This window comes from Terrapene carolina, unplaced genomic scaffold (assembly GCF_002925995.2).
Source record: "Terrapene carolina triunguis isolate 2854851 unplaced genomic scaffold, T_m_triunguis-2.0 Scaffold42, whole genome shotgun sequence".
NCBI classification, from domain to species: Eukaryota; Metazoa; Chordata; order Testudines; family Emydidae; genus Terrapene; species Terrapene triunguis.
Genome location: NW_020664393.1, coordinates 19,914,335 through 19,941,725, shown reverse-complemented (window position 1 = coordinate 19,941,725; position 27,391 = coordinate 19,914,335). Strand labels below are relative to the sequence as shown.

At 42.2% G+C, this 27,391-nt stretch overlaps 1 protein-coding gene across 3 annotated transcripts in view; it reads right to left on the bottom strand.

Annotated features, from left to right (window-relative positions):
* Window positions 1–27,391, bottom strand: part of RNGTT (RNA guanylyltransferase and 5'-phosphatase) — a 409,198-nt gene that overhangs the window by 203,738 nt on the left and 178,069 nt on the right. For 2 of the 3 annotated variants that reach the window (XM_026654244.2, XM_026654249.2), the window contains exon 11: window positions 7,089–7,253. The exons of the other annotated variant lie outside the window; for it this stretch is intronic. In XM_026654244.2, coding sequence (XP_026510029.1) covers window positions 7,089–7,253 — 165 coding nt within the window. The remainder of the gene's footprint in view (window positions 1–7,088; window positions 7,254–27,391) is intronic. 3 annotated transcript variants of the gene reach the window in all.

The window sequence follows — 27,391 nt, the reverse complement described above, 5'->3', positions numbered from 1 at the left end:
AGATTAAACTGGTACAAAATGTCCAGCAAATACGATATTGTTCCTGCCAAGGGATTGCTGCAACCATGTTGTAGGAGCTTCGAGGGAGCAGAGGATGCCTCTAAACCTCTTCTGGGGTGCTATTATCTGGTTGGTAGGGTCCTTAGGGAAGACATGCCATTCTCCAAACATCCTCATGCCCCACCTACCTTGAGAGAAGTATATCTTTTGCCAGGGATCCACCACTGTGATGACTTTCAGGAGGGAAAAGGAATTCTTCAGCATTTGGGTTTTGTAGAATATTGAGGTGGCCCCTTGTGGTCCAAAATGACTCCTTCAAAAGAGTCATGCAGCAGTATGATGCTATCTGATTTTACCTTAGAGAGGAGGTTCTTTGTTTTCAATGACAACTCCTTTTCTAGTTGAATTTCTACCATGGCTACACTACTTTGGGCCCTGGCTGTAAACACTTATGTTATTAGAGTCTGTGGATTTCTCCTTTTGTATTCCTCCCATTTTGGAGGGTGTCTATGGAGAAGAGTGAGGGGGAGACATGAACCCTCCTTTGTGGAGAAGCAAGATCTGTTCATAGAAGTTATTGCCATGGAAATGGCAGGGGCTTACTTAGTGGCTCACTTCCCTTCCTACTCTGAAGCATAACTAAACAGGAAACAAAAAGGGAGAGGTCTGTAAAGGACATCTCAACCTTACTTCCCGAGGATGAAACTAAAGATAAGAATAAATTGCCAGACTCTTCTTTGAGAATAATAGAAGGTTATTCACCATGTGCAATAAATGATGTACTTTGAGATGTGTGTCACATAGGTGTTTCAACGTAGATGCAGCAGTGCCCCCTGCGCTTGGGATCAGAGATCTTCGGGTAGCAGTGCCCATTGGGTCGCACATGCACTTCTCCCCATCTCACACCGTGGGCGGCATCTATCTATAGTGTTGTGTGGTCCAACCGGCCGCAGTTCCTTCTCTACTGCAGAGCTTAATCTTTGAGCTCCGAAGCAGAGGGGAGGTGGGTGGGTAGTGGAGCATCCATAGGGAATGGAATACACCCTTTTTTGATTATTTCTATGACCCACTTCTCTGAAGTGATTTGCCGTCATAATGGATAAAACGGGGCTAAACAGTTGTCCAACAGTCTTCATTGTGCATCATACTGATGGTGAGGAGTGAAAGGTGGAGGTCAGGATCTTGAGGTACACTGGTATTTCCCCTGACATCTCTTCAGCCCTGATGTATATATATGCAGAGAAAGCAGAGAGTTGCTCCAGAGTCCTTTAGAGAACGTAGGGACTCATCCATACACTCGGTAAATAGTTTGGAATCCTCAAAGGATAGATCCTGGTCTATACTTCTTTAGGGAATCTGGAGAGGTGAAGCCAGGATGCTCGTCTCATTACCATGGCTGTTGCGATGAAACAGGCAGCCGTGTCTGCAGAACCCAGGGAAGCTTGTAGTGCTGTGCGGGCGAGAAGGTGTCCTTCAGACACAAGTGTCTGGAATTGCTCCTCCTTATCCTCTGGCAGATGTTGACAGAATTCCTGGTATTTTAGAATAGTTAATATGATTGTATTTGGCCATAAGAGCCTGGTAACTGGCAATATGGAACTGAAGTGTAGCAGAAGAATACGCTTTGCGAATGAAGAAGTCTAGTTGCTTCCAGTCCCTGTTTGGCGTTGCCCTGGGGTGGTGTTGGCGTCCCTTCTTGTGTACCTCATTAATGATCAAGGAGTTTAGAGTAGGCTGGGGGGGGAAATTCCAAGTCCTTAGCAGGGACATAGTATTTTTTGTCCACTCACTTGCAGATTGGCGGGATGAATGCTGGGGTCTTCCAGAGTACTTGGCAGGATCCAACAGGGCCTCATTGATAGGGAGAGCTATCTTTGCCAGTGTGGAGATGTGGAGGATACTGAGCAGCTTGTGCTGTTGCTCTTTGACTTCCTCCAGAGGGATCTGGAGAGATTCTGCACAGTAGTTCTTGAAAGTGTCTGAAATTGTTTGCTGACGCAGGTGGTGGTGGCATAATGGCCTCATCAGGAGAAGAGGAGGAGAAGTGGAGTGGTCTTCCTCCATGTCTTCCTGCTGTTGCTCCATCGTTACTGGGTCGACATGAGGTAGTTGAGAGACGGATGGGGATATCAATTATGTGTCTTTCTGGCTCTGCTTTATGGGCTGTTTGGGAAAATGTGCCCTATTCCTACCCCATGAGTCCCAGTAAGGCCAATGTGGATGAATTGGTATGTGGGGTTGCATCCATGGGGGGCCGTACCACGGCCCCAGTTTGGTTCCGGGTAAAGGGGATGAGCAGAGGATTATCTGTGTGTGTGTTCTGGATTTGTGGGTGGAACAGAGCACTCTTCTTCCTCTTTCTCCTTGCTGGGAAAGGGTGAAGCAGTTCTCAGTGGTGAAAGGCAGTTTTGTTGTAACTCCCAGGCAGAGTCATAAGCTATAGGGTGCTCTCTAGGAGTGGCGACTCAGACGTATCAGAGACAACCAGGTCCCTTGGAAAGCTGAATTGCTGTGGAGTAGGCAGGGGCATCATCGACAATGGTGAGTGTTTGGAAAGTGAAGGAATTATCAATGCCAAAAGCAGAGTGCATTCCCTTGAGTGGCTGGTAGATAGCTTACTTGGTGAAGAGAGCTTTCCCAGTGCCAAGGTTCACATCGGCACCAAGGGATTACTTGGTGCCGAGTGTTTGGTTGGTGGAAGGAGAGTTGTTGGTACCGAAGAATCCAAGGTTATCTTGGATGAGGCACTCAGTACTATTTAATAGTGAAAAGTGCAAGGTCATGCATTTAGAGATTAATAACAAGAATTTTTGTTATAAACTGCAGACTCATCAGTTGGAAGTAACAGATTAGGAGAAGGACCTCGGAGTATTTATTGATCACAGGATGACGATGAGCCGCCAATGTGATATGGCTGTGAAAAAAGCTAATGCAGTCTTGAGATGCATCAAGCAAGGTATTTCCAGTAGAGATAAGGAGGTATTAGTACCGTTATACAAGGCACTGGTGAGACCTCATCTGGAATACTGTGTGCAGTTCCAGTCTCCCATGTTTAAGAAGGATGAATTCAAACTGGAACAGGTACAGAGAAGGGCTATTAGGATGATCCGAGGGATGGAAAACCTGTCTTATGAAAGGAGACTCAAAGAGCTCGGCTTGTTTAGCCTAGCCAAAAGAAGGCTGAGGGGAGATATGATTGCTCTCTATAAATATATCAGAGGGATAAATACCAGGGAGGGAGAGGAATTATTTAAGCTCAGTACCAATGTGGACACAAGAACAAATGGATATAAACTGGCCATCAGGAAGTTTAGACTTGAAATTAGACGAAGGTTTCTAACCATCAGAGGAGTGAAGTTCTGGAACAGCATCCAAGGGGAGCAGTGGGGGCAAAAGACATATCTGGCTTCAAGACTAAGATGGATAACTTTATGGAGGGGATGGTATGATGGGATAGCCTAATTTTGGCAATTAATTGATCTTTGACTATTAGCAGTAAATATGCCGAATGGCCTGTGATGGGATGTTAGCGGGAGTGGGATCTGAGTTACTACAGAGAATTCTTTCCTGGGTGTCTGGCTGGTGAGTCTTGGCCACATGCTCAGGGTTTAGTTGATCGCCATATTTGGGGTCGGGAAGGAATTTTCCTCCAGGGCAGATTGGCAGAGGCCCTGGGGGACTTTCGCCTTCCTCTGCAGCGTGGGGCACGGGTCACTTGCTGGAGGATTCTCTGCACCTTGAAGTCTTTAAATCATGATTTGAGGACTTCAACAGCTCAGACATAGGTTGGGGTTATTACAGGAGTGGGTGGGTGAGATTCTGTGCAGGAGGTCAGACTAGATGATCATAATGGTCCCTTCTGACCTTAAAATCTATGACTATGATTCTATTTCGGAAGATCTTGCGCTGTGCTTCTCGGTCTCAAGAGACAGTGTCCCCACTTGTGTTTCTACCCATCTAGGGTCCTTGGACTTCTGTTTAGCTCCTGTGCCAGAGATACACGGATGGTCATAGGAGCGAAGTCTCACCCCTGAGGATGTTGAGGCTACTGACCTCGCAGGGGATGGCTTTTTCTGAGCCGGTTCCTTGGCAGGCGATGTAGTGGTCCATTTCTTCCCATCTGAGTGGGAAACAGAGGATTACCCCTTGGATGGCTGCAGCAAGCAGGAGATCAGCTGATGACTGAGCCAAGGTGAGAACCACATTGGCGAGATATCAGGGCCGGGTCTGAAGCTGGTTGTAAAGAACTCTCCATGAGGAGAATTTTCAGTCTGAGTTCATGGTCCTTTTGGGCCTGGGTAGTCAAGCTGATTCAGTGGGTGCACTTCTGTGCGATGTGGCCCTCGCCGAGGCAGTGGATGCACCATGAGTGACCATCATTCACAGGAAAGGCCTCCCAACAAGAGAGGCACCTCTTGAACCAGGGGAATCCCAGCATACTTCCAAGGGGGAGAGCTTCCAATCGGGGAGGGCGGGAAACGGGGAAGCATAAGGTAACAGGGAGGGAAGAGTAACTAAAAGTTGGGTTTTTAAGGGGGAGAAAATTAATGAGAGTATCTCTAAAGGTTAAGGAGGAAGAAGGGCTCTGATCCAGATTGTGTCCCAGACCAAAGGTGGTTGAGAAGGAACTGAAGGCGGTTGGACTGCACAGCACTATATATAGATGCTGCCCACAATGCGAGACTAAGAGGAGCGCATGTGTGGCCCAACGGGCAATGCTACCAATCTCCGATCCCAGGCGCAGGCGGCTCTGCTGCACCTACAGTGAAGCATCCATAGAGACACTACTTGAAGAAGTTATGTTACTCATTTTCATACATGGGGAGGAACTCAAGACATTCCTTTTGAGGAAACGATTAGATATTAGTTTTTAAAAGGGTATCTTAATTTACCCTGGCAGTGACTCTCCCTGTTTCATCATGCTAGCTGGGGGCAGGGTGACTAAAATAAGGAGTGCTGTGAGGGCTCTTGAAGGGGGAAGCCACATCTTTAGCTAGGGAAAGTGAAAAGCAAGCCAGTTTGGCAACAAGTTGGTCCCCAAATTCTATGAGTCCCCAAACATCCCGAAAACAGGAAAACACATGTGACTTTTCTCTGAAGATGAACATTTGTTTCATTGATTTTTTGGAATTCTGCTTCTCTGGAGAAAAACTGACCAGACTATTTTAATCAATCAAACTAAGCCAAATGGAAACCGTAAAAGTGCATATATGCTGAAAAGTTAGACTGATTTTTAAAAATGTTCTATTTTAATAATTTAGGGTGATATTAGTAGAACAGGTAAATATGTTTGCTGAAAAATATGACTTCTCGCCTAGAAATATTTTTTCCTATTCGAACTGTGGTCAAAAACAACTGACCAATAGAAGTTTTGAATGTGTTTATGATTGTATAGCACCTTGAGCTCTGGAAAAGCTTTTTTCGTGATTTGAATAAATATATTAAAATACGTTTTAAAGAGAGTTCAGTTTCCTTGTGAATTTTTAAATCATCAAGTTAAATCTTCTGGGATCTCAGTACATTTCCAGTAACTATAAATTATGCACAATGTAATTCTTCCAGATAATCTTTTCTTTGCCTCAGATTTTTTTTAATCTCAAGCACAATTACTATATATTTCAGTCAAGAACTACTTTTTCCCTGCGAAAATTTTATTTTGAATTCAAAAATCTCTATACAATGTTATCTAATTAGTTACTTAAAATATTTTCCTGGTTGGCAGTCCAAAATAACTTAATACACCTAAAGAAACAGTGGTCACCCATATGCTGCACTAAATTCACAAGGCTCAATCAGAAATAAAGTCTCTCTGGATCAGTGATTTCAGACCTCAGTGGTTCAGGAGCCAAAGTAGCAATCAACATTACGCAAAAGAGCCACAGTAGAGTGAATTTGTTTCATTTACTATAGTACTATATATTCATATTTAAACAGTATGACATGGGAAGTATTTAGTGTGTGTGTGTAATTATTCTCACAGCAAAATAACTTACCAAGTATTAGTATTTTATCAACTACAATTGGTTAATGACATAGTAAAAGCATCCTGATTGGTTAATAATTAAATCACAGAGTGTTTTAATATTATGTGCTGCAAAAAACTGCAGGAGATATAAAAGAGCCACTTGTGGCTCAGGAGCCTCAGTCTGAGTACCACTGCTCTGGACGGAAACTTTCCCAGGACCAGTACTCTCTATTAATTTATCATTCTGTTTGAAGACCATGTTCTAAGAATTTTCTAATTCTTGTAGTTTTCATCAGTCACTCTGTTAGCCAAAAGGTTCTGCAATTTCTGCCTACTCCCCAGCAAGCCCATTCCCTGCCTCAAACTCTAGGCAATAATAAAAACACATGGAAGCAAGTGATCCAATGCTCAACCATTACATTCAGCTATAAGTATTTTGCAGAGGACTACATATGACTAATTGCTATGGTAGGGATGAGTACAAATGAGCAGCTAGCTTTAGGAGAAGAAATAAGGGTCACATGCCAACCAACATGGAAGAATTTAAAATAGCTGTACAGAAGGAAATCACCTTTCTACACTGAAGAAGTGCACAATGAGAATTAGGAATTCTAACATTTGTAAATAAACAGCTAAATAAGGTAACAGAAAATCAAGGAACACATTTAAAAAAAAAAGGTAACAGGTTCCTGCCTTCAAATCCCAAGCATTGATTCTTCAGGACCTGAAGATGGGCTCTATGTAGCTCGAAAGCTTTTCTCATTCACCAACCGAAGTTCATCCAATAAATGATACTACCTCTCATACCTCGTCTCTCTAATATCCTGGAACCAACACAACTACAGCAACAGTTCAGCATTGTTAGATAAAACTGAAGTTTGTGCAAAAGTAAAGAAGGGTTTTGTAAATGGAGAAAATGGTACTCCAGAAGGAATAGATAGATTAAAGCCACAAGCCATATTCAGAGTGACCCTAATTCCCAAATCCCAGCCAAGGAGCGCTGAATGCTCCCTTAACAATTGACATTGCTATAGCTACATTAACAGAGGGAAAACCCAGATTCAGAACTAAGCTACTGTCTTTAGCACCACAACATTAATAAACCTAAATTCAATAAATTTACCTTTCTTGCAGCGTGGATGTCAAAAAATGGTTTGTTTCGAACACTGAATGGTTCCTGTGCTTTGTCAATAAGACCATTCTTCATCTTTTCATGCCGTGGAAATATAATCTCTTTTTCTATACATGCTAGTCGAATGTTAAAATCACATTCTCCAACTGGCTGTCCCTGCCAAGTTAGACAAAAAATAATATAAAAAACCTAAATGTTTATCAAATTATGATTAAACTGAAGTTTGCCTTACAAAATATTTATAAACAAAATATTTACAAATATACAGATACACTGAATATCATCAAAACATAACAAAATATACATATTCCTGTCAAATTTCCCAGCTTGCACATATTTCTCTAGGGCTGAAGAGGGCTGATGCCCTATTTATCCAATGATAGCTTATTTTTTAAAAAAAAATGTCCTGCTAAACTTGTGTGTTCAAGAACTAAGAGAGCAAGTAATCTAAAATTGATGATTTCATAAGCATAGAATTGTGTAAGATAACCATAACAGTATTTTAATATAGTGCTGTTTTACTAATATTATTTAGTCCACTTTGTTCATAATTTTTAATGACAACTAGCTGACAATATAACTTGCAAAGCTAACTCAAACCCTTGCTTCATGTGTATTACAAATACCTTTCGTACCAAGAATTAGAGATTGGCATTTTTGTTATAGAAAATGAAGTTAAACACAGTTGTAGATTAGAAAATTTGGAAAAAACAAACAAACCTAGTATTACATAAGGACAGCAAAAACTAGTAGAATAGATTATTGCTCAGTCATAAAAGGTACTAAAGTTCTTGTTTAATTCTCAGGTGTTAAACTGTGACCTTTCAAGAGCTGAAAGAAATTATTCATTTTATATCCTTCTTTACTCATTTGGTGTAATATATCAGATAAGCAAGGCAATTAAAAAAAACACATCTGGAAAAATAATAATGATCATAATGTGGTTTGTTATATTTAGAGTACTAGCAAGTGGCAACTTACTGTAGCTGCCATTAACTGAATAGGAATAGATTATGTAGAAATGTAATGCTAATTTTAGAAATGTTAATTTCAATCAAATGTGTCACTTTTATAGCAATACAAGTCATATAGTTCATGCTTTAGCATTATGTCCAGAGTCTAAAATATTTGAGACTTATTTTGCCAAGCCCATACCTCACTCTGCCTCTTCCTCCTTCACATTCAAAAATAATGCACATTTTTTCCACAAATTACCTCTACAAAATTTCCTTCATGCAGTGAACAAGGCACAAAAATTTGACCGTAAACTATGAAAGCTTTGAAAAGTTATAAGAAATGAAAATAGGAAACTAGAATAGGATAGGAATAGGAAACTAGGACAGAAAATATCATGTTGTCTCTATATAACTCTATGGTACGCCCACATCTTGAATACTGTGTGCAGATGTGGTCGCCCCATCTCAAAAAAGATATACTGGAATTGGAAAAGGGCAACAAAAATTATTCGGGATATGGAAAGGCTTCTGTATGAGGAGAGATTAATAAGACAGACTTTTCAGCTTATAAAAGAGATGGCTAAGGGGAGATATGATTGAGGTCTATAAAATCATGACTGGTGTTGAGAAAGTAGATAAGGAAGTGTTGTTTACTACTTCTCATAACACAAGAACAGGGGTCACCAAATGAAATTAATAGACAGCAGGTTTAAAACAAATAAAAGGAAGGATTTCCTCACACAATCCACAGTCAACTTGTGGAACTCCTTACCAGAGGATGTTGTGAAGGCCAAGACCATAACAGGGTTCAAAAAAGAACTAGATAAATTCAGGGATGATAGGTCCATCAATGGCTATTAGCCAGGATGGGCAGGAATGGTGTCCCTAGCCTTTGTTTGCCAGAAGCTGGGAATGAGCAACAGGGGAGGGATCACTTGATGATTACCTGTTCTGTTCATTCCCTCTGAAGCATCTGGCACTGGCCACTGTCGGAAGACAGGATACTGGGCTAAATGGACCTTTGGTCTGACCCAGTAGGGCCATTCTTATGTTCTTAGAATAGCAACATTTACTCTTTTTTAAAAAAGGACGATCAGAAGGGGCTGCCTTTGTGATCAGCAGAAGTATCACCCAATTCCTAAATCAAAAGGCAGATATAGGAGCAGAAGGAGAACCTAAACTATTAAAGAGGGAAAGATTAATAACCATTTCTCAACAAAAATATTAGAGGGATGGTACAGCATCAACATGAAAGGAGCATTTGTCTTCTCATTTTTCTGATTATTTTTCCCATTTTAAATGAAAGCCTAGTTGAATTAATGAATAGTTAGGGTAGGGAAAATTCTAGAAGCAAGAGTGAGCAAAACTCTCATATTGTTCACTTCATTTAAGGCACAGCATAGCTGTGGGATCTAATTTTAGGTACTGACACTCAAAATGCTACCACTCCATTGTTCATTCAAGCCAGTCTGTGTGGAGCATACATGAAAACACATCTACATAATGACTGACCTTGTCCACTCAGAGGAAATTTAATGGTTAACTAAACACAGACACAGATTTATTTTCTATTTACAATTTGGGAAAGTACAGGGCATCACCACCTTGATCTTTGCAACAAGTTACGGAAGAAAAGACCTGATTCTCAAGGAGTCTTTTCAACTTCAAAATATGTACCCAGAAAAGTTGAAGTTCACTACCCCATTATTCTGCTACTTTTCCTAAAACCACTTCCCCGCTCACTCATCTCTTATAAGAACTTCAAAAAACTAGGTCTAATATTTTAAATCTTTTATCCTGAAAAAAACAGGAAATTGTGTTCACACAATTATTTTACAGTTAATCATTGTAAAGGGTTTTACTGTAGTGGCATAAATTGACTTGAAGCCATTAGTAGCTAGCAATTTCAATTCTTTTAACTGATTCCATATGAAATCTTCTAATCACCTTATTCTCTCTGCCTTAAAGAATCCTTTCCCTTCTCACACCTACTCTGAAGTAATTATCTCCCACAGTTCTGACACTCAAATTTTTATTTCAAAGCTAGTTACGGTATATTACCACTGGTTTCCTTGGGTAAAGGTCAAAGCTAGACTGATGTAAGAGTCGGTGGTTCAGAAATCATAGAAAATAGCTTGGAAATAATTCATCAACCACCCAAGTAAAAAAATTGGGATGGGTTTCACTCTTTCAAAGCATCCACTTTTAGAAAGGAACAGAAATTTAGCATAATTCTGAATTTAAATCAAGGACATATTGAATTCAAGTAGTGTTGGGAGGGCTTTTCTTTGTTATTAGCAGTTGACCATGATTAGCAAGTGTTGCTAAAGAATGAAATACAAAGCACTAGAGAGAAATAAAAGACAGACTTGTCCCAGACTGATCTTAAGTCTCCAAATGATAACACCCAATTTAAAAAAGAAGACCCCAGCTTTTAGCAAAAAATAGTAAGAGGTAACATAGGCTGTAATAAATAACTTGGGAGGAAAAACTAAAAATTGGAGATTGTTTAAATTCCCTCTTACAGTGAGAGAGAGATATTTTAAAACTGTTTTCCAAAAACATATAATGTGTTTTAGAATCCACTCTGGACATTTAACACTTGACATGTCTCAGACATGTATCAGATTTTTTTTTTTTAATACCTATAAATATCTGAGTACCTAAACTGACTTCAGGATTTTGCAAGTTCTGATAATTTGTGAAGGGAGATTGTTATTGGTTCAGTGCTGCTTGATGATATGGCACTTTAGCTGTGTTTTAACGTGTTAATTAAAAAGGTTTTAAATTCTAGTGCAGACACTACACACGTTTTGTTCCATGAAGCAAATGTTTGTTGTGATAGTGTATTTTAGTCTTAAACACAACTAGCAAGAAACATTTGTGTCTACCTACACTAGCATTAAGCAACAGAGGGTCCTGTGGCACCTTTAAGACTAACAGAAGTATTGGGAGCATAAGCTTTCGTGGGTAAGAACCTCACTTGCATCTGAAGAAGTGAGATTCTTACCCCCGAAAGCTTTTGCTCCCAATACTTCTGTTAGTCTTAAAGGTGCCACAGGACCCTCTGTTGCTTTTTACAGATTCAGACTAACACGGCTACCCCTCTGATACACTAGCATTGGCAATTGTGTTAGCATGGGTTAATTAATGTGTATTAAACCATGAGTAAAAATTCAAGTTGAGACATGCCCCCAGAGAAAAAAGAAGTCTGCTGAATTAACACCTCTTCCTATCTAAGCTTTACTAACATGGTGTAACTCTGTATAATTGTACTGAGAGATCACAACACAAGGTGCTATGGTTGTAATCCATAGTACTTTTGTTAACACTGTTTTGTTTTTAATACAACCAGGGCCGGCTCTGGCTTTTTTGCCGCCCAAGGCAAAAAAGCCTCCGCCCCCCCCCCCCGCGGGGAGCCCAGGGGGGAGGGTGGCGAGCCCCGGTGGGGGCTCCGCTCTCCCCCCGGCCGCCGGGGGCAGGGCGCCGGGGGGGGAGGGCGGCCGGAGGAGGGCGGCGAGCCCCGGCGGGGGCTCGGCTCTCCCCCGCTCCCCCCCCCCCGCGGCCAGAGCGCCGGGGGCAGGGCTGCGAGAGGGCGGCGAGCCCCGGCTGGGGCTCGGCTCTCCCCCCGGAGCCAGAGTGCAGGGCGGCGAGCCCCGACAGGGGCTCGCCGCTCTACCCCCGGCGGCCGGGGGGAGGGCGGCTAGAGTGCCGGGGGGAGGGCGGTGAGCCCAGCTGTGGCCCCGCTCTCCCCGGCGGCCGGAGCGCTGCGCCCCCCTCCAGGTGCAGCCCCAAGCACCAGCTTGGGTGCTTGGTGCCTGGAGCCGGCCCTGAATACAACCCCCAATCCCCATCAAGGAGAAAAAATTAACTAACCCAGTTCTTCAGGTAGGAAGTGGGGAGGCTGAAAGTTGCTATCCATTAAGCCAAACAGATGAATGAATGACACATGTGATGGATTTAAATGGGAGACTGTAACTTTATTAATTATACCTCAGAAAGGGACATTATACTTCCTCCCCACACACACCCCTTTCTCACATGAGCCATTTACTGGTTCCAGTGAGGGTTACAGGGCTTCAATCAGAAACCAAACAGTAACTCAGAGTAGACCATCCCTGATCTACCCCATGGACTCAGCTCTGTTGTGAAACCTCTCTCCTTCCCTCCCCCACGTAAAAGGGGGTGTGATGACAGAGGCCACCAGGTGGTGGGAAGCAGCGAGTGCATCAGTTTGCGAAGACGTCAGGCTGCTCCCTGCTTACGAGTGCTAAGTCCAACAGCAAAATGCCATATCTCATTTACCTCTGGGAGCTGGCCCTTTTAGCCTTTACCCATTCTGGACACCAGATAAGGGAGACACCAGCAACTAATATGGGTACACCCCACACCCACCATGCCTGGTACCCATCTCCTGCCTGACCCAACCCCTGGTCAAGGAGCCAAACACCAGCCCCAGCATTTGACAGATGCACTCCATCATACCTAAAATAGCTCAGGACCATTGTATCAGATATGCCTGTGTTATCACAGTCCACTCCAAACTCCATAATTATCCTGGCTACCTCATGGCTCACATTTTTCACATCTTGTCAACATGGGCTGGCTCAGTGGTCCCACCCACCAAATTCATCTTGTGAACATCTCAAACCAAACCAAACCAACTGAGCGCAAGGCCATAACTGCAGAATCAGCTCCACATCCCTCTGTATCCTAATCCTTAAATTTAATCCAGTGCAGTCCCCAAAAATCATTTTTTGCCCTGGTGAATAAGCAGGACATCAGGTGAGTACAGCTCAGCCATCACTGCATGCAGGAGGGATATGAGCTGGCCCCAGCCCATATCATCAAAGGCAAGTGGCATCAGCTTTGAAGCTCAGTTGTGATACACTTTCTGACGTGGCTACCTGCTTGTGGGTTCAATGCACAATAAAATGCCCCCAGATACAAACATCAACCCTCTCTCCCAATGTCTCCATCTCAAGCAGGGATTTGCACCCTGTGTCCATCAGCTGAGCTTTCCTCTCTGGCGCATGGAACCTGTTCCTCACCTTGGAACCCTGAACCACGACTTGGTATAAATAAATAAATAAATAAATGGAGATATCCTATCTCCTAGAACTGGAAGGGACCTTGAAAGGTCATCGAGTCCAGCCCCCTGCCTTCACTAGCAGGACCAAGTACTGATTTTGCCCCAGATCCTTAAGTGGCCCCCTCAAGGATTGAACTCAACCCTGGGTTTAGCAGGCCAGTGCTCAAACCACTGTGCTCTTGCAATTGTGGGTGGCCAGAGACTGCTTAGGCAGTAGGATCTGTGTACCCATCTGCCAGCCTGTGGGTATAAAATAGATATACTGCTCCATCTAAGAAGTGGGACTCCCATGAGAGCTTGGCTGGGTCTCATTTGCTATCCCAGCCGCCCAGTCCCCATCACCCCTTCTATAAGGCCCTGTTCCCCATGCCACAGAAGCAACAGCTCCTCCTCTCTCCCCCTTAACTGCAGCCATCTGGCTCTGACTTCTGCCACCCCTCTGCCACGCTGTCTACAGGGGCTGTGGAGACCACACAGGTCCCTACAGGGTGGCTATGTTCCACCTAGTAGTGTGCCCCATTCCTCCCTAATGGGGACACAATTACACAACCAACCAGAACAGCAGGGAAGATGGGGAAGAAACTTTCAGACGTGGAAGCTCCCTGTATCATTGCCCCACTACTGGAGCAAGCTGCCACTATTGCTGCTAGGGAGGAAGAGGGGGGAGGGTCAGTCCCAGCCCAAGACCTAAGCCCGTGTGGAGAAGGTGACCCCTCTGAATCAAAGTTCCCCAGAATCTAAAATCCTTCCAACCCTTTGTTACTACTTGCCCAACATGTGCTGGCTCTTTTCCCATGCCTCCTCCAGTGTTGTCCAATGTTTTCTTACTCCAGATATGGCTAAACAGGAACTGCTTCTTTGCAGCTAACTGGAGAATAAAAGGCTTTTAAAAAGCCCAGGCTATCTTAAATTAGCTGTCAGGTGCCCCTCCCTTGCCTATCAGCTGGCCCAACCCCCCTTGCCCAGCCAATGGCTAAGCAGAGAACCAAAGGAGGGGAGTGTGGGGGAAAAAATCTCCTTCTGCCATGCATTTTGGACTTCTCTCCTTCCCTGCTGTCCAGTCACAGACTGTCCCCTGCTAAAGATGGGGGAAGAGTATATTGTCATGTCTGATCCTATAGTTTAAATAGCACAAACTAAATCCAAACAAAGCAAATTTTATAGATATGTTAAATCAAAATGTATGCCCCACTGGTCCACTTTGAATCTTCTGGGTGGAAAATGATGCAAAAAATTTTTTTAATTAAATGTAGGATTTCAGGACTTGTAGACAAACAGTCACGGTAAAGGAGAAAAAAATTCACTAGCCCAATAGGGATTCTTCAGGTAGGAAGTGGGAAGGCCGAAAATTGCTGGTTTATTTTGTCATGCCTGAGCCTACGTTGTCCAACTATACCACAGACATTTTCTTATGGATAAATGTGCAGATGGCAAAAGTGTGGTATTTGAATTATAAATCCCACAAGCACAGTGTTTTTAATGGAAATGCTATCACAGTGCTGCCAGGCTCTACTTCAATAAAGCACTCTAAGTCTGTGTATCCAGTAGATATTTAGCTTGGTCTGGGATGGACTAAGAATCTCTCTCTTTTTTTTTTTTTTTTTTTTTAATTTGGTCTGGAAATAAACTGCCAGCAGAACATATTCCTTTTTATTCCCAAAATCAGTACCTTAAATAATATGAATAATTCAGTACATACTATATACACCCACACAAAATATGCATACAAGTACCGCACATGCCTTGATTTACTGAACCATAACAGAACATATGCCACAACTGCCTTAACAACTTTAATGATTCTAGAACAAGACTATGATATAAACATAGGCTAAAATGTCAGCCTGTGGTAACATTATTACTGACAATTCAAAGCACACACAGCTGACATCTGCATTTCCAAAGAGAAATCCCTTCATGTCTCTCCATTTTCAGAGGGCCCTGCAGCCTAATACCTTGAATTCTATACTAACGGACTAGTATATATTTCTCTTGACAGTGGAATTATGATTGTGGATATAAATTTTAAATCTTTATTTATTTAAGATAGCTTCATGAATATATGTATTTAAATAAAGTTAATTAACGTGAGGGTGTCTTTTGCCCCCTAAATAAGGTCTATAACATTTCAACAACTTGGCAGTTGAATAATGCATCTTAATTTCTGTATTTTTCTTTTACAAGAATGGAAAGTAAAATATTTATGGAAATGAAAAATGCCATAAAACTTAGAACATTAAGGTTTTTCATTTCTAAAAATGAGACAAATGGCAAGACTGCCATTAGAATTTGACAACACATTTTAAGATGAACATTTTCTAACCTTTAGCACTGAATCACTCAACACAGAGACAAGCTAATGGCAAAAAGCCTAAAGCATTTAAAATGTTTTATATACTTTATCTGTGGTACCAGGAAGCTACAGAACATGAGATACTGTTGCTTGAGATAAGAACTCGAACTAATGTGGCATGAGAATTTATTCAATATTTATACAGTGTGCATTCATATCACAGAATACTGCTGTGAATTCTCCCACCTTCAGAAACAGTTTGGGGAACTCAAAACAAAAACCCCTGTATAGAAGCATATTACAAATATTTATACTCAAGAAATAAGTTCAGCAGTAACTTTCATTTTAAAAGCAATTAACATTCAAAATGACTCCAAATATATAAATTTGGTGTTTTACAAATTGGATGTGTTGAACTCATTCTGTGGAATGGGCAAAATTCCATTTTTAATTATCTTAAAACAATGTATTTTCCATCAAACTACCCCAGGCCTCCCACTGATGTCAGTAGGAGGTTTGCACAAACATCAAAGGTAGAATGAGCCTTTTATATACAAATTAACCAGCCACAGGCACTAAAATGTAGTTATCATTGAAATCAGACTATTTGTAAAGTAAAATACTAAATATAAGGTTGGCAGCATCTGGACCTTCCTTATCACTATTTATTTGCTAAGCCCATTAATTGTTCCATACTGCATCACATGGTATGGACATATCCTCACCTCCGACTACAGCCATTTTGGTCGTTCGTTTCTCCTTCTTTCCCTATCCTCCTTTCAATGTTTCTCCTTCTTTCTTCATTGCCCTCATCACAGCAACTCTCAATGAAATACTTAATGTTGCCATTAGGCTATGGAGTTATTATCCCTAATTAGATGAATGAGAGCTGGGGAGTTCCCACCTCTACGAACCATAGTTACTTTCAGGCTGTTTGCAGACTCTGGAAGATGCTGCATCGGTTCATCTTCAGTTCATTTATAGCATGTCACAGGCACTTATTTTTTAATAAAAGCATCAACTCTGCAGAACCTGTACATCATGAAGGCCACATAAATATGTCAACCAGGTGCGGGGTTTGATATTACTCATCTAGAAACTAATTAATCAAGACCAAATAATGGAACAAAACAGCTCGACATTATAAATTACCTATTATATGGCTACCTTCCAAATTCAGTTAAGAGATCTTAATTTACACAATTACCATTGGTTTGTAAGAACCACTTTAGCAAGGGAGCAGCATATTTCACAAATTAATTAGGATAGACCAAAAAAAAAAAGTGTCTACTTGTAACAAGTATTTTTCTTAAGGAATTCTTTTTAAAACAAATTATAACATACTGAGCTTTTGAGGGTAAGATTTGTATCATCTGTGTATTTGAATGATACTTAGCATATTGTGGCAGCTACTGGTTTATAAATAATAATAATATAACAATAAGTCAATGACAACACATTCTTTTTCAAAAGAAAGCTGTTTGAGTTTTGCTCACTTTTCTTTTTTTCTGATTTATGTCCTTTGTTAAGAGGGAAACATTGTAAAGCTCACCCCCCCTCCCCCACCAGTCCTACACCAGACTATAAGGGTTGCCCCTCTGCGCGCGCACACACACTCATTCACTCACTGTGCAAGAGAAGCCTCTGCAGCTGTTCAGAGTCTCTGGGAATGGAGCAGAAGAGGCCATGAGGCCCTGCCCTCACCTTAGCAAACACTATGCTGACATTTGTAGACACTTCTGATCTAGACACTTGGGACCGCTGAGTGCAACTTCTGATTAGCGAGATACATCATGAGAGGAAAAAAAAAAAGTAGCACTCTAACATTCAGTCACCCAGTTTTGTGAGATCCTTTTGTAGCTCTTCGCAGTCTGCTTGGGACTTAACTATCTTGAGTAGTTTTGTATCATCTGCAAATTTTGCCAACTCACTCTTTACCCCTTTTTCCAGATCATTTATGAATATGTTGAATAGGACTGCTCCCAGTACAAACCCCTGGGGGACACCACTATTTACCTCTCTCCATTCTGAAAACTGACCATTTATATCTACCCTTTCTTTCCTATCTTTTAACCAGTTACCAATCCATGAGAGGACCTTCCCTCTTATCCCGTGGCAGCTTGCTTTGCATAAGAGCCTTTGGTGAGGGACCTATTCAAAAGCTTTCTGAAAATCTAAGTACACTATATCCTCTGGATCCCCTTGGCCCACATGCTTGTTGACCCCCTCAAAGAATTCTAATAGATGGCGGAGGCATGATTTCCCTTTACTAAAACCATGTTGACTCTTCCTCAACAAATTATGTTCATCTATGTGTCTGACAATATTATTGTTTATTATAGTTTCAACCAGTTTGCCCGGTACTGAAGTCAGGCTTACAGGCCTGTAATTGCCGGGATCACCTCTGGAGCCCTTTTTACAAACTAGCATCACATTAGCTATCCTCCAGTCATCTGGTACAGAAGCTGATTTAAATGATAGGTTACAGACTACAGTTAGTAGTTCTGCAATTTCACATCTGAGTTCCTTCAGAACTCTTGGGTGAATACCATCTGGTCTTGGTGACTTATTGCTGTTTAATTTATCAATTTGTTCCAAAACCTCCTCTAATGATACCTCAACCTGGGACAGTTCCTCAGATCTGTCACCTAAAAGGAATGGCTCAGGTTTGGGAATCTCCCTCACGTCCTCAGCCATGAAGACCGATGCAAAGAATTCATTTAGTTTCTCCACAATGGCCTTATTGTCCTTGAGTGCTCCTTTAGCACCTCGATCGTCCAGTGGCCCCACTGGTTGTTTAGCAAGCTTCCTGCTTCTGATGTCCTTAAAAAAAAAATTGCTATTACTTTTTGAGTCTTTGGCTAACTGTTCCTCAAAGTCTTTTTTGGTCTTCCTAATGGTATTTTTACTCTTCATTTGCCAGTGTTTATGTTCCTTTCTATTTTCCTCAGTAGGATTTAACTTCCACTTTTTAAAGGATGCCTTTTTGCCTCTCACTGCTTCTTTTACTTTGTTGTTTAGCCCCGGTGCCTTTTTTTTGGTTCTCTTACTATGTTTTTTAATTTGGGGTATACATTTAAGTTGAGCCTCTATTATGGTGTCTTTCAAAAGTTTCCACGCAGCTTGCAGAGATTTCACTTTTGGCACTGTACCCTTTAATTTCTGTTTAACTAACCTCCTCATTTTTGTGTAGTTCTCCTTTCTGAAATTAAATGCTACAGTGTTGGGTCGCTGTGGTGCTTTTCCTGCCACAAGGATATTAAATTTAATTATATTATGGTCACTATTACCAAGTGGTCCAGCTATATTCACCTCTTCGACCAGATCCTGTGCTCCACTTAGAACTAGATCAAGAATTGCTCACCTCTGGTGGGTTCCAGAACCAGCTGCTCCAAGAAGCAGTCATTTAAGGTGTCAAGAAACTTTATCTCTGCATCCCGTCCTGAGGTGACATGTACCCAGTCAATATGGAGATAACTGAAATCCCCCATTATTATTATATTATTATTATTATTGAGTTTTTTATTTTAATAGCCTCTCTAATCTCCCTGAGCATTTCACAGTCACTATCACCATCCTGGTCAGGTGGATGGTAATATATCCCTACCGCTATATTCTTATTATCAGAGCATGGAATTTCTATCCATAGAGATTCTATGGTACAGTTTGATTCATTTACGATTTTTACTTCATTTGATTCTACGCTTTCTTTCATATAATGCCACTCCCCCACCAGCACGACCTGTTCTGTCCTTCTTAAATATTTTGTACCCTAGTATTACTGTATCCCATTGATTATCCTCATTACACCAAGTTTCTGTGATGCCTATTATATTAATATCCTAATTTAATACAAGGCACTAGTTCACCCATTTTATTATTTAGACTTCTAACATTGGTATATAAGCACTTTAAAAACTTGTTTCCTTTTAGCTGTCTGCCATTACATGATGTAATTGAATGGGACTCTTATTTGATTGTTTCTGATCATACCCTGCCTGTATTTTATCATTTTCCATCCTCTCGTACTCACGAGGACATGGAGATTCTCTATTAATAGATCCTCCCCGAAGTGATGTCCAAACCATATGATCCTCCGCACCTGTCGGCTTTCCCCCAGCCCTTAGGTTAAAAAATTGCTCTACGACCTTTTTAATGTTAAGTGCCAGCAATCTGGTTCCATTTTGGTTTAGGTGGAGCCCATCCTTCCTGTATAGGCTCCCTCTTTCCAAAAAGTTTCCCCAATTCCTAATAAATCTAAACCTCTCCTCCCTACACCATCATCTCATCCATGCATTGAGACTCTGCAGTTCTGCCTGTCTAACTGGCCCTGCACGTGGAACTGGGAGCATCTCAGAGAACGCTACCATGGAGGTCCTGGACTTCAATCTCTTACCTAGTAGCCTAAATTTGGCCTCCAGTACCTCTCTCCTATTCTTCCCTATGTCATTGGTACCTAAATGTACTATGACCACCGCCTCCTCCCCAGCACTACACATAAGTCTATCTAGATGTCTCGAGAGATCCGCAACCTTCGCACCAGGCAGGCAAGTCACCATGCGGTTCTCCCAGCTATGTTTCTAATGATCGAATCGCCCATTACTAATACCTTTCTCTTTCTAATAGCTGGAGTTCCCTCCCCCAGAGAGGTATCCTCTCGCACTGAGGATACCACATCATCTGGAGGGGCTGGGGTGCCTAAAAGCAGACCCTGGCCCATTTCCGGGCTCATGCCATCGAGGGCAGGAGGAGGGCCCGGGCTCCCCACAGCAGCCTGGGTTCCCTGAGTGGCTCTTACCATGGCCCGGCTCTGGCTTCCCGCTTGGCCAGGGTTGGGGCCTCAGGGAAAAGGAGGAGCAGGGGCCAGGTCTCGTGGCGAACGGGGGCTAAGGCCCTCCTCAGCCCCCTACAGGGAAGAGGCTGGAGTCTCTAACAGGGGCTGCGCCTCGTGGCGGGGGAGCTAATCATCTTATCAACTCCTCCACTGCAAAGCTCTGTGGCTGCCTGAAGCTACTACACCCATGTTAAAAAATGGGTGCGTATGGCCCTCCCACTTTTAAAGGTGGGGGAGAAGCATGGCCACCCCTGGCCCAGTACCCCTGATTACAGTGCTGCACCTATGCTGCTGCAGCACTTCAACGTAGACACTCCTACAGCAACGGGAAAGAATTCTTCTGTCAATCTAGCACTGTGTACACTGAGAGTTAGGTCAACATAGCTACATCTTTCAGCGGTGTGGATGTTGCCTCAAAAGAGGACATCAGCCATTAAAAACTAGATGTTTTCATCTTGTCTTCATACAACCTTCAAAATGTAGCCATCACTAACATAAATAATCCAACCAATTAGCAAGGTAAATCATCTCTCTTTAAAATTTACCAACCCTCATAATAGTTGTTTTCTAGTGATTTTTAACATTCATGTCATCTTTCCTTTGGGATAATAAATATAATAGCACAATAGAAGATGGCTGTTTTATTAATTCCTTCATTATGCCAGTGTACCATGTATGCTTTAAGAAGAATAATTCAACATATACTCCTGGGAGGATTCTGCGTGACTGCATGTCCATAGAAAATGCCCCCACCCCCTGCAGAATTCCTGTGTTTCCCTGCAGAAACACAGGGAAGCAAAGGGAGGCCACACGGGGGAGGGGGAACGACGATGGGTGAAGTTTTTTGGGGGAGGGGGGACCCGCCTCCCTCCAAACAGAGGTGAGGCACGGGGGACACGGGGGGTTATGTGCCACTACACCCCTCTCCCCCCATTTCTGCAAGCACAGGGCTGCCCAGTTGGAGGCTGCTTCTAGGCTCTGCTGACTCTGCAGCTGAATGCCCCCTCCTGGGTCCTAGTGCCAGTCATGCTCCCCGTCTGTGTGCTGGGAGCCTTCCTGTTGTCTGTGCAACAGAGAGTGCCCGTGGTGGGGGAAATGAGGAAAAGGGGTGAGGGGGTGGGGAGGGAAGAGACAGTGGGGAAGGAAGGGGGGGTGGAATAGGGCAGGGGGGGTGGAATGTGGGAGTGAGATGGAGAAGAAAAGGGAATAGGAGAATCGTGGGGGGGAGCAAGAACCCAGCACGTGGCATCCCCTCAACAGCAGCTGGGGCACCCCCATTAAGCAGGCCCATCGAACCCTCACCTGACAAGCCCTTCCCCCACTCACATAGTGACCCCTCCAATGAGCCCCCCCACACCCAGACCGGCACCCCTCTGATCCCCAACCAGCTTCACCTGGACCCCCACCCCATCAAGCCCCACTCCCCCAGCACCCAGACCCCCTCGCCAAGCCCCATCTCCCCACACCCAGTCCCCCCAACCACCTTCACCTGGATCCCCTGCAGTGTCTCATTGCTCCTGCATCTGGAAACCCCACTGAGCTGCGCGCACCCAGACTGCCCCACACAGAGATCTCCCACCCCACATCTGGATCCCCCCACACTTGGATCCTGCTGTGTTGAGCCTGCCCACCCACAGCTAGTGCACCTGGCACAGAGGGGCAGGGCCCTGGTGTGTTTCTGGGGCAGGCCCAGCCCTTGCACTGTGTCAGGGTCAGATGCAGTCTCACTGCCGAGTCCCTGTACTGGGGGAAGTGGGAGCTTCACGGTGATCTCCCACCTCAGTGCAGTCAGTGGCCTGCCATGCTTGAGCCACATTTATTTATTAACAAATAAAATTTGCAAAATTTTAAAATATTGTGGCATAATTTTTAATTTTTTGGTGCAGAATTTTAAATATGTTGGTGCAGAATTCCCTCAGGAGTAAACATATTTTCAGTAGCTGCACTTGATCTACTATACTCTGTTTATAAAATATTGTTGTGCTTTATGTGCAACAAAAACAAAGCAGCGTTTGCACGTGTTATTCAGTGTCAATAACATCTCAGTTTTCAAACAAAATGTAACATCTGAATCTCTTCATTTTGCAGTAGTATTAAACAGCTCAGCAAGTAGGAAAACAGGATGACAGTATGTATGCTGTATTTTGGATGTACTTAAATCTCCCTTACATTCTATGAATACTCTGTTTCCCTGTAGTTCTTACAAACAGGCCATAATTTAAAGGAGATTTTTTTCTCATTTTATATTTAAAATCTGTTTTTCAGCACTGACTGCTGACCCAATTAAAATTGTAATTTGATACAGATCAGAAAGGTAATTACATTTGCTCTTATGAGTTATCAGAAAATAATTCACTTTCCTCCCAAACTAAGTATCTTCAGTACAGAATAAGATTACACCTGAACAATCTGTACATCCAGGATAACTTCAGAAAGCTCATGAATATTTTGAAAGATAATCAACTGTGTTTATCTGACTACATTAAAAGTTGCAAAAATGTTTGTAACAGAATTGTGACATACAGACTAATAAGCAGCTGTGTCACCACTGCCCTGCAACCTTGGGTGCCTTACAATGCCTTGCTGAAGTATCTCCCACCTGGGCTGCTCACAAATAGCCTTCCAGCATGCAAGTCAGACCCTGAGTGTCTGTGTGCAACTGCAGCCTGCCAGCCACACTTGGGTTACATTCTGACTCTCGCCAGCCTTGATTATACTGCAAGATGACCCACACACCCCCTCTTAGATTTTCCTGCAGAAATGTATGTCCAGTACTGCCTAGCCCAGGGGTTCTCAAACTGGGGGTCGGGACCCCTCAGGGGGTTGTGAGGTTATTACATGGGGGGGTCGCAAGTTGTCAGCCTCCATCCCAAACCCTGCTTTGCCTCCAGCATTTATAATGATGTTAAATATATTTTAAAAGTGTTTTTAATTTATAAGGGGGGTCGCACTCAGAGGCTCAGTCTGTGAAAGGGGTCACCAATACAGAAGTTTGAGAACCACAGGCCTATCCCTCTCCTGGACAATACAAGTCTGTTTCTTTTTGCACACAACTTGTCACCCCAAATGGAGTTACCCAGACACTTCAATTTAAACACAATGGATTAGATAAAACAGTAAAACAAGTTTAACAACTACAGACAGAGAGTTTAATGAGTATAAGTAATGAGGCATAAAAGTCAGAAATGTTACACAAGAAACAAAGATAAGACATTTAGGAATACCTAACAAACTAGATCAGATTCAAGCAAAGTTTCTCACCACAGGGCTTCTCCCAGGAACCACAGTGGGGAAAGGAGCAGAACATGGGGCCACCGGGCAAGCCCCATAACCGCAGCTCCTCCAGTGCGGCTGTACCGCCCCCAGCCCTTTCCTCCAGCACGGCTGCTGTACAGATGGAGGAGACCCTGTGTGGAAGGGCTGGGGGCGGTACAGCTGCACCGGAGGAGCTGCTGGCAGCCCCACATTCTGCTCCTCCTGTGTCTTTCCGTTATGCCATACCAGCTATAAATATCTTGCTGGTACAGCGTACCGGACCATACTGCCCTACTTGCACTTCTGAGTGAATGCAATAAGAAGGGAGAGAGAAAGGGGGTCCCTTGGGATGTTTGTCTCTCCTTTTCATAGTTTCAGTCCCTCTCTTGAAAGACATTTCCAGCTGGACACTAGGAGACAAAGAGTCTATGTGGTAGGATGTTCCCTGCTGACTTTTTCTCACCTGTTTGAGCTTTCTTTGTTTCCCTTCCTGCTTGATGTCTCTGTTCAAGCAAAGTTTCTCACCACAGGGCTTTTCCCAGGAACCACAGTGGGGAAAGGAGCAGAACATGGGGCCACCGGGCAGAGCACACATTCCTTTGTTTAGGACAGACCTGTTTACCAACTTCTGTTTGGGCAGGGCTATGGAATTTGGAATGTGTCAATAACACTACACAAGGGTATTCTATAACTTCACATATAATGTTGCCACATAAATTTTACAAGGACAATGACCAGCAAATTGTGAGTTTTCAAATAGTACCTCACAAGGCATACTTTGTACAAAGAGTATTACAATAGCGTGTAGGAATAATTATGCAAGTGACTTGAAACTGTCTATTTACACCCACAATTTAACCTATTTTAAAATTCTCATAAATTACCTGAACTGCAATTAGAACAATCATTAACACCTTAACTTAATTACATATTAATTTCTTCAAATATACCTTATGCATAATATTTCAGTAAGTTGTATTTATAAGGAAAGTTTGAAGAGTTAAGGTTGTTTAGATGCCTTACCTGCGTATTTATTACTTGAACTTGTTTCAATTTCTTTTAAGAGTATTTTTATCTCTGAAATTTCTGGGTTTATAATGCTTGCTTTAAGGATAATTACCATGCCCCTGTGGGGTTTTTTTAAACCTTTGAATTACACTGCTATATAGATTTAATCTTAAATCCAGCTCAATTAATTTTTGTATCTGGTAAATAAGCACGCTGCTAGACGGACATTTTCTTTTTTTTTAACTAACATTCATTCTTTTATAACAGAAATCTTATAAAGCTTGTTTTACAACTTAAAGATCATATTAATATATATACAAATGCACAATTATAAATTGGCCTATGGAAGTCTCTAAAGCTGTGTGACACTTACTACCACTCACTTTCCTCAACTCTAGGATATTGAACACATATTGAGCTTGATTTTTTTCTACTTTTCATCTTCCTTGTCAGTCTGACAGTTGATAGCGTCAGTTAAAATCTTACATTATCTCATGCTTAGGTCTAAAACTTCTGTTTTTCTTACATTTAGATGTGTAATCTGTTTATTAGTTGTCCTATCAAAACTCTACACAATAGTAAGCTTTTCTCCTTTTCCCTCCTGTTTCCTTATTTTAATATCTTAATTTTAAGTTTAATTTTGACCATCATTGAAGGGGTTTCTTCCTTACTTTCTATTCAAAGAAAATTCTCAACTATTAGGTCATTTTCATGTAAAGGTCTTCAACAAACTCACTTCCATCAAGTCACACAGTTTTAAGTCTTCCCAGGTTTACTGAAGTAGGAAAAACGTCAGTTTTGAGGGAATCTGGGAGTGTGTTAGTTTTTGTACATTAATCATATGTATTATATAGCTTGTACAGCTTAAGAGTATTGGGTGCATGCATTCTAAATAAATCAAAATACATAAGTAACATTTTTAGATGGGCTCCAAGATACAACCTCTTCTTAGAGAGCCTCTGAGAAACAACTTCATGCACATTCTCCCGCAGCGTTAATTTTATGCTTCCCCAAATGCCCACCTGATCATCTGACTCCAAGTTCTCTTCCCCTTAATGTGTCCCTCTCACTTCTTCCGTCTCCAGATCCCTGTATGCCCTTTCTTCGTCCCCATTTTGGGGTTTCCATTCTCTCCCCCATAAACTCCACCTAGCTCTCTTATCGGTAGTTTTGCCCACTTCACAAACCTGTCCCTTTCCCCCATCCTAAGTGGGAGGGCACTAACACATACTGCACTAATTGGCCATTTGCTCAAGATTAGGTTGCTGCAACAGATCATATAATTAGTCCCTGATCTCTGCTGCTATCTTCCAACATTCTGCACTGTAAAGCGGGGGAACTGGCAGCTATGGTGACCCTAGCAGAAGCAGCTAAGAGTCTTTGGGATTGAGCTGCTAGAGCACTCTTGGTGCTATAATAAAAGAAATAACTTTAACTGTCAGATGTGGCCCATATACAGTGAATGGGAGAGGCAAATACAGCTTTTCAGAACAGCATCAGTAAGATGTTATCACCATTGACTGGTAATTGCCCGGATGGATACACAAACTGCCTCCATTCTCAAATATCTGGGCAAGAGACAAGTTACATAAATGGAGAAAAACTAAATTTGATTTGAAAACAGGATTATTTTTTCTAAGGTGTTACTAGCAACAAAGCCATTTCTAAAGATATAATTTTTAAACTGATAGTGTGTGTCTACAAAAACTAACAGCTTCAGAATTAAACCTAGGAACAAGCTTTTTGGCATCCAAGTGCAACTGTAAACATAATGGACTTTGGCTCACAAGTGCTTGGATTTCTGAACTGTGCCCCCAATATTTTCACATTGCAGTTCTAAGATAAGACTAACTAATAGACTAACAAATGAGAGACAGCTTGTACTGTGAACTTAACATCATTTTAAAATGAGGTTTATAATGGAAAATAATACACAGTAACATTTTATGCAGATTTAAAAACAAAAATTCTTCAAGCATGAACTCCTGCTAAGGGTGATGGCTATGGACAGGATTTATGACCAACACAGCATGTGTTTACAAGTGATAAACTTTACTGAATAGCAACCACCTCATCTTTATGCATATTAGCAACTTGAAGAGAAATTTGTCTTAAATATCCTATTTTACATACAGATTTAAGAACACTCAAGTAAAATTCTCTCTGCTATTTAAACATTACATATGCAAGCATTTTCCTTTCAAGAGCTAATTCTATTCTTACCATTCCAATCTGCTCTCATGAAAACTTGGCTATGATTTAAAAATTTTAAAGGCTAGAGGGTGAGAAAGGAAAAGTAAAGTAGTATTCACTTTCAACTTCTTTTATAAGAATGTATTAATTAGATCCCAAAGTACAACAGCTATACTTTTTGTTGCACAAGTAAGGAAAAGTAGTAGTTTTTTTTACCGTCCAGTAACTGCAGTTCTTTGATACATGTTGTCCACATCTATTCCACTTCTGGGGTACATCATCTCATGCACATAAGATTGGATACCTTTGGCCAGCAATGTCTTTGGGGCCATGCCTGTGCCCTGGATGCCCTTACGTCACACCCTGCCCCTCCGCCATCACCACCAAGAGGTATAAAGGGCAGCACAAAACCAACCGTCCCTCAGTTCCTTCGCTAACACATAATCTAGATAGTATGGGACTCTGTAGAAGTGGGAAAGGAGGGCAGATCATTGAATACATGTGGACAAAACATCTTGAGAACCAGAGTTACTGTAGAGTAAGTAAACATTCTTCCTTCTCTGAGTGATTGTCCACACAGACTCCACTTCTGGTAATGAGCAAGCAGTGTCCTCATGGTCAGGAGGTGGGTGCTAGAAGTCCTATTTAAATAATGATTTCAGG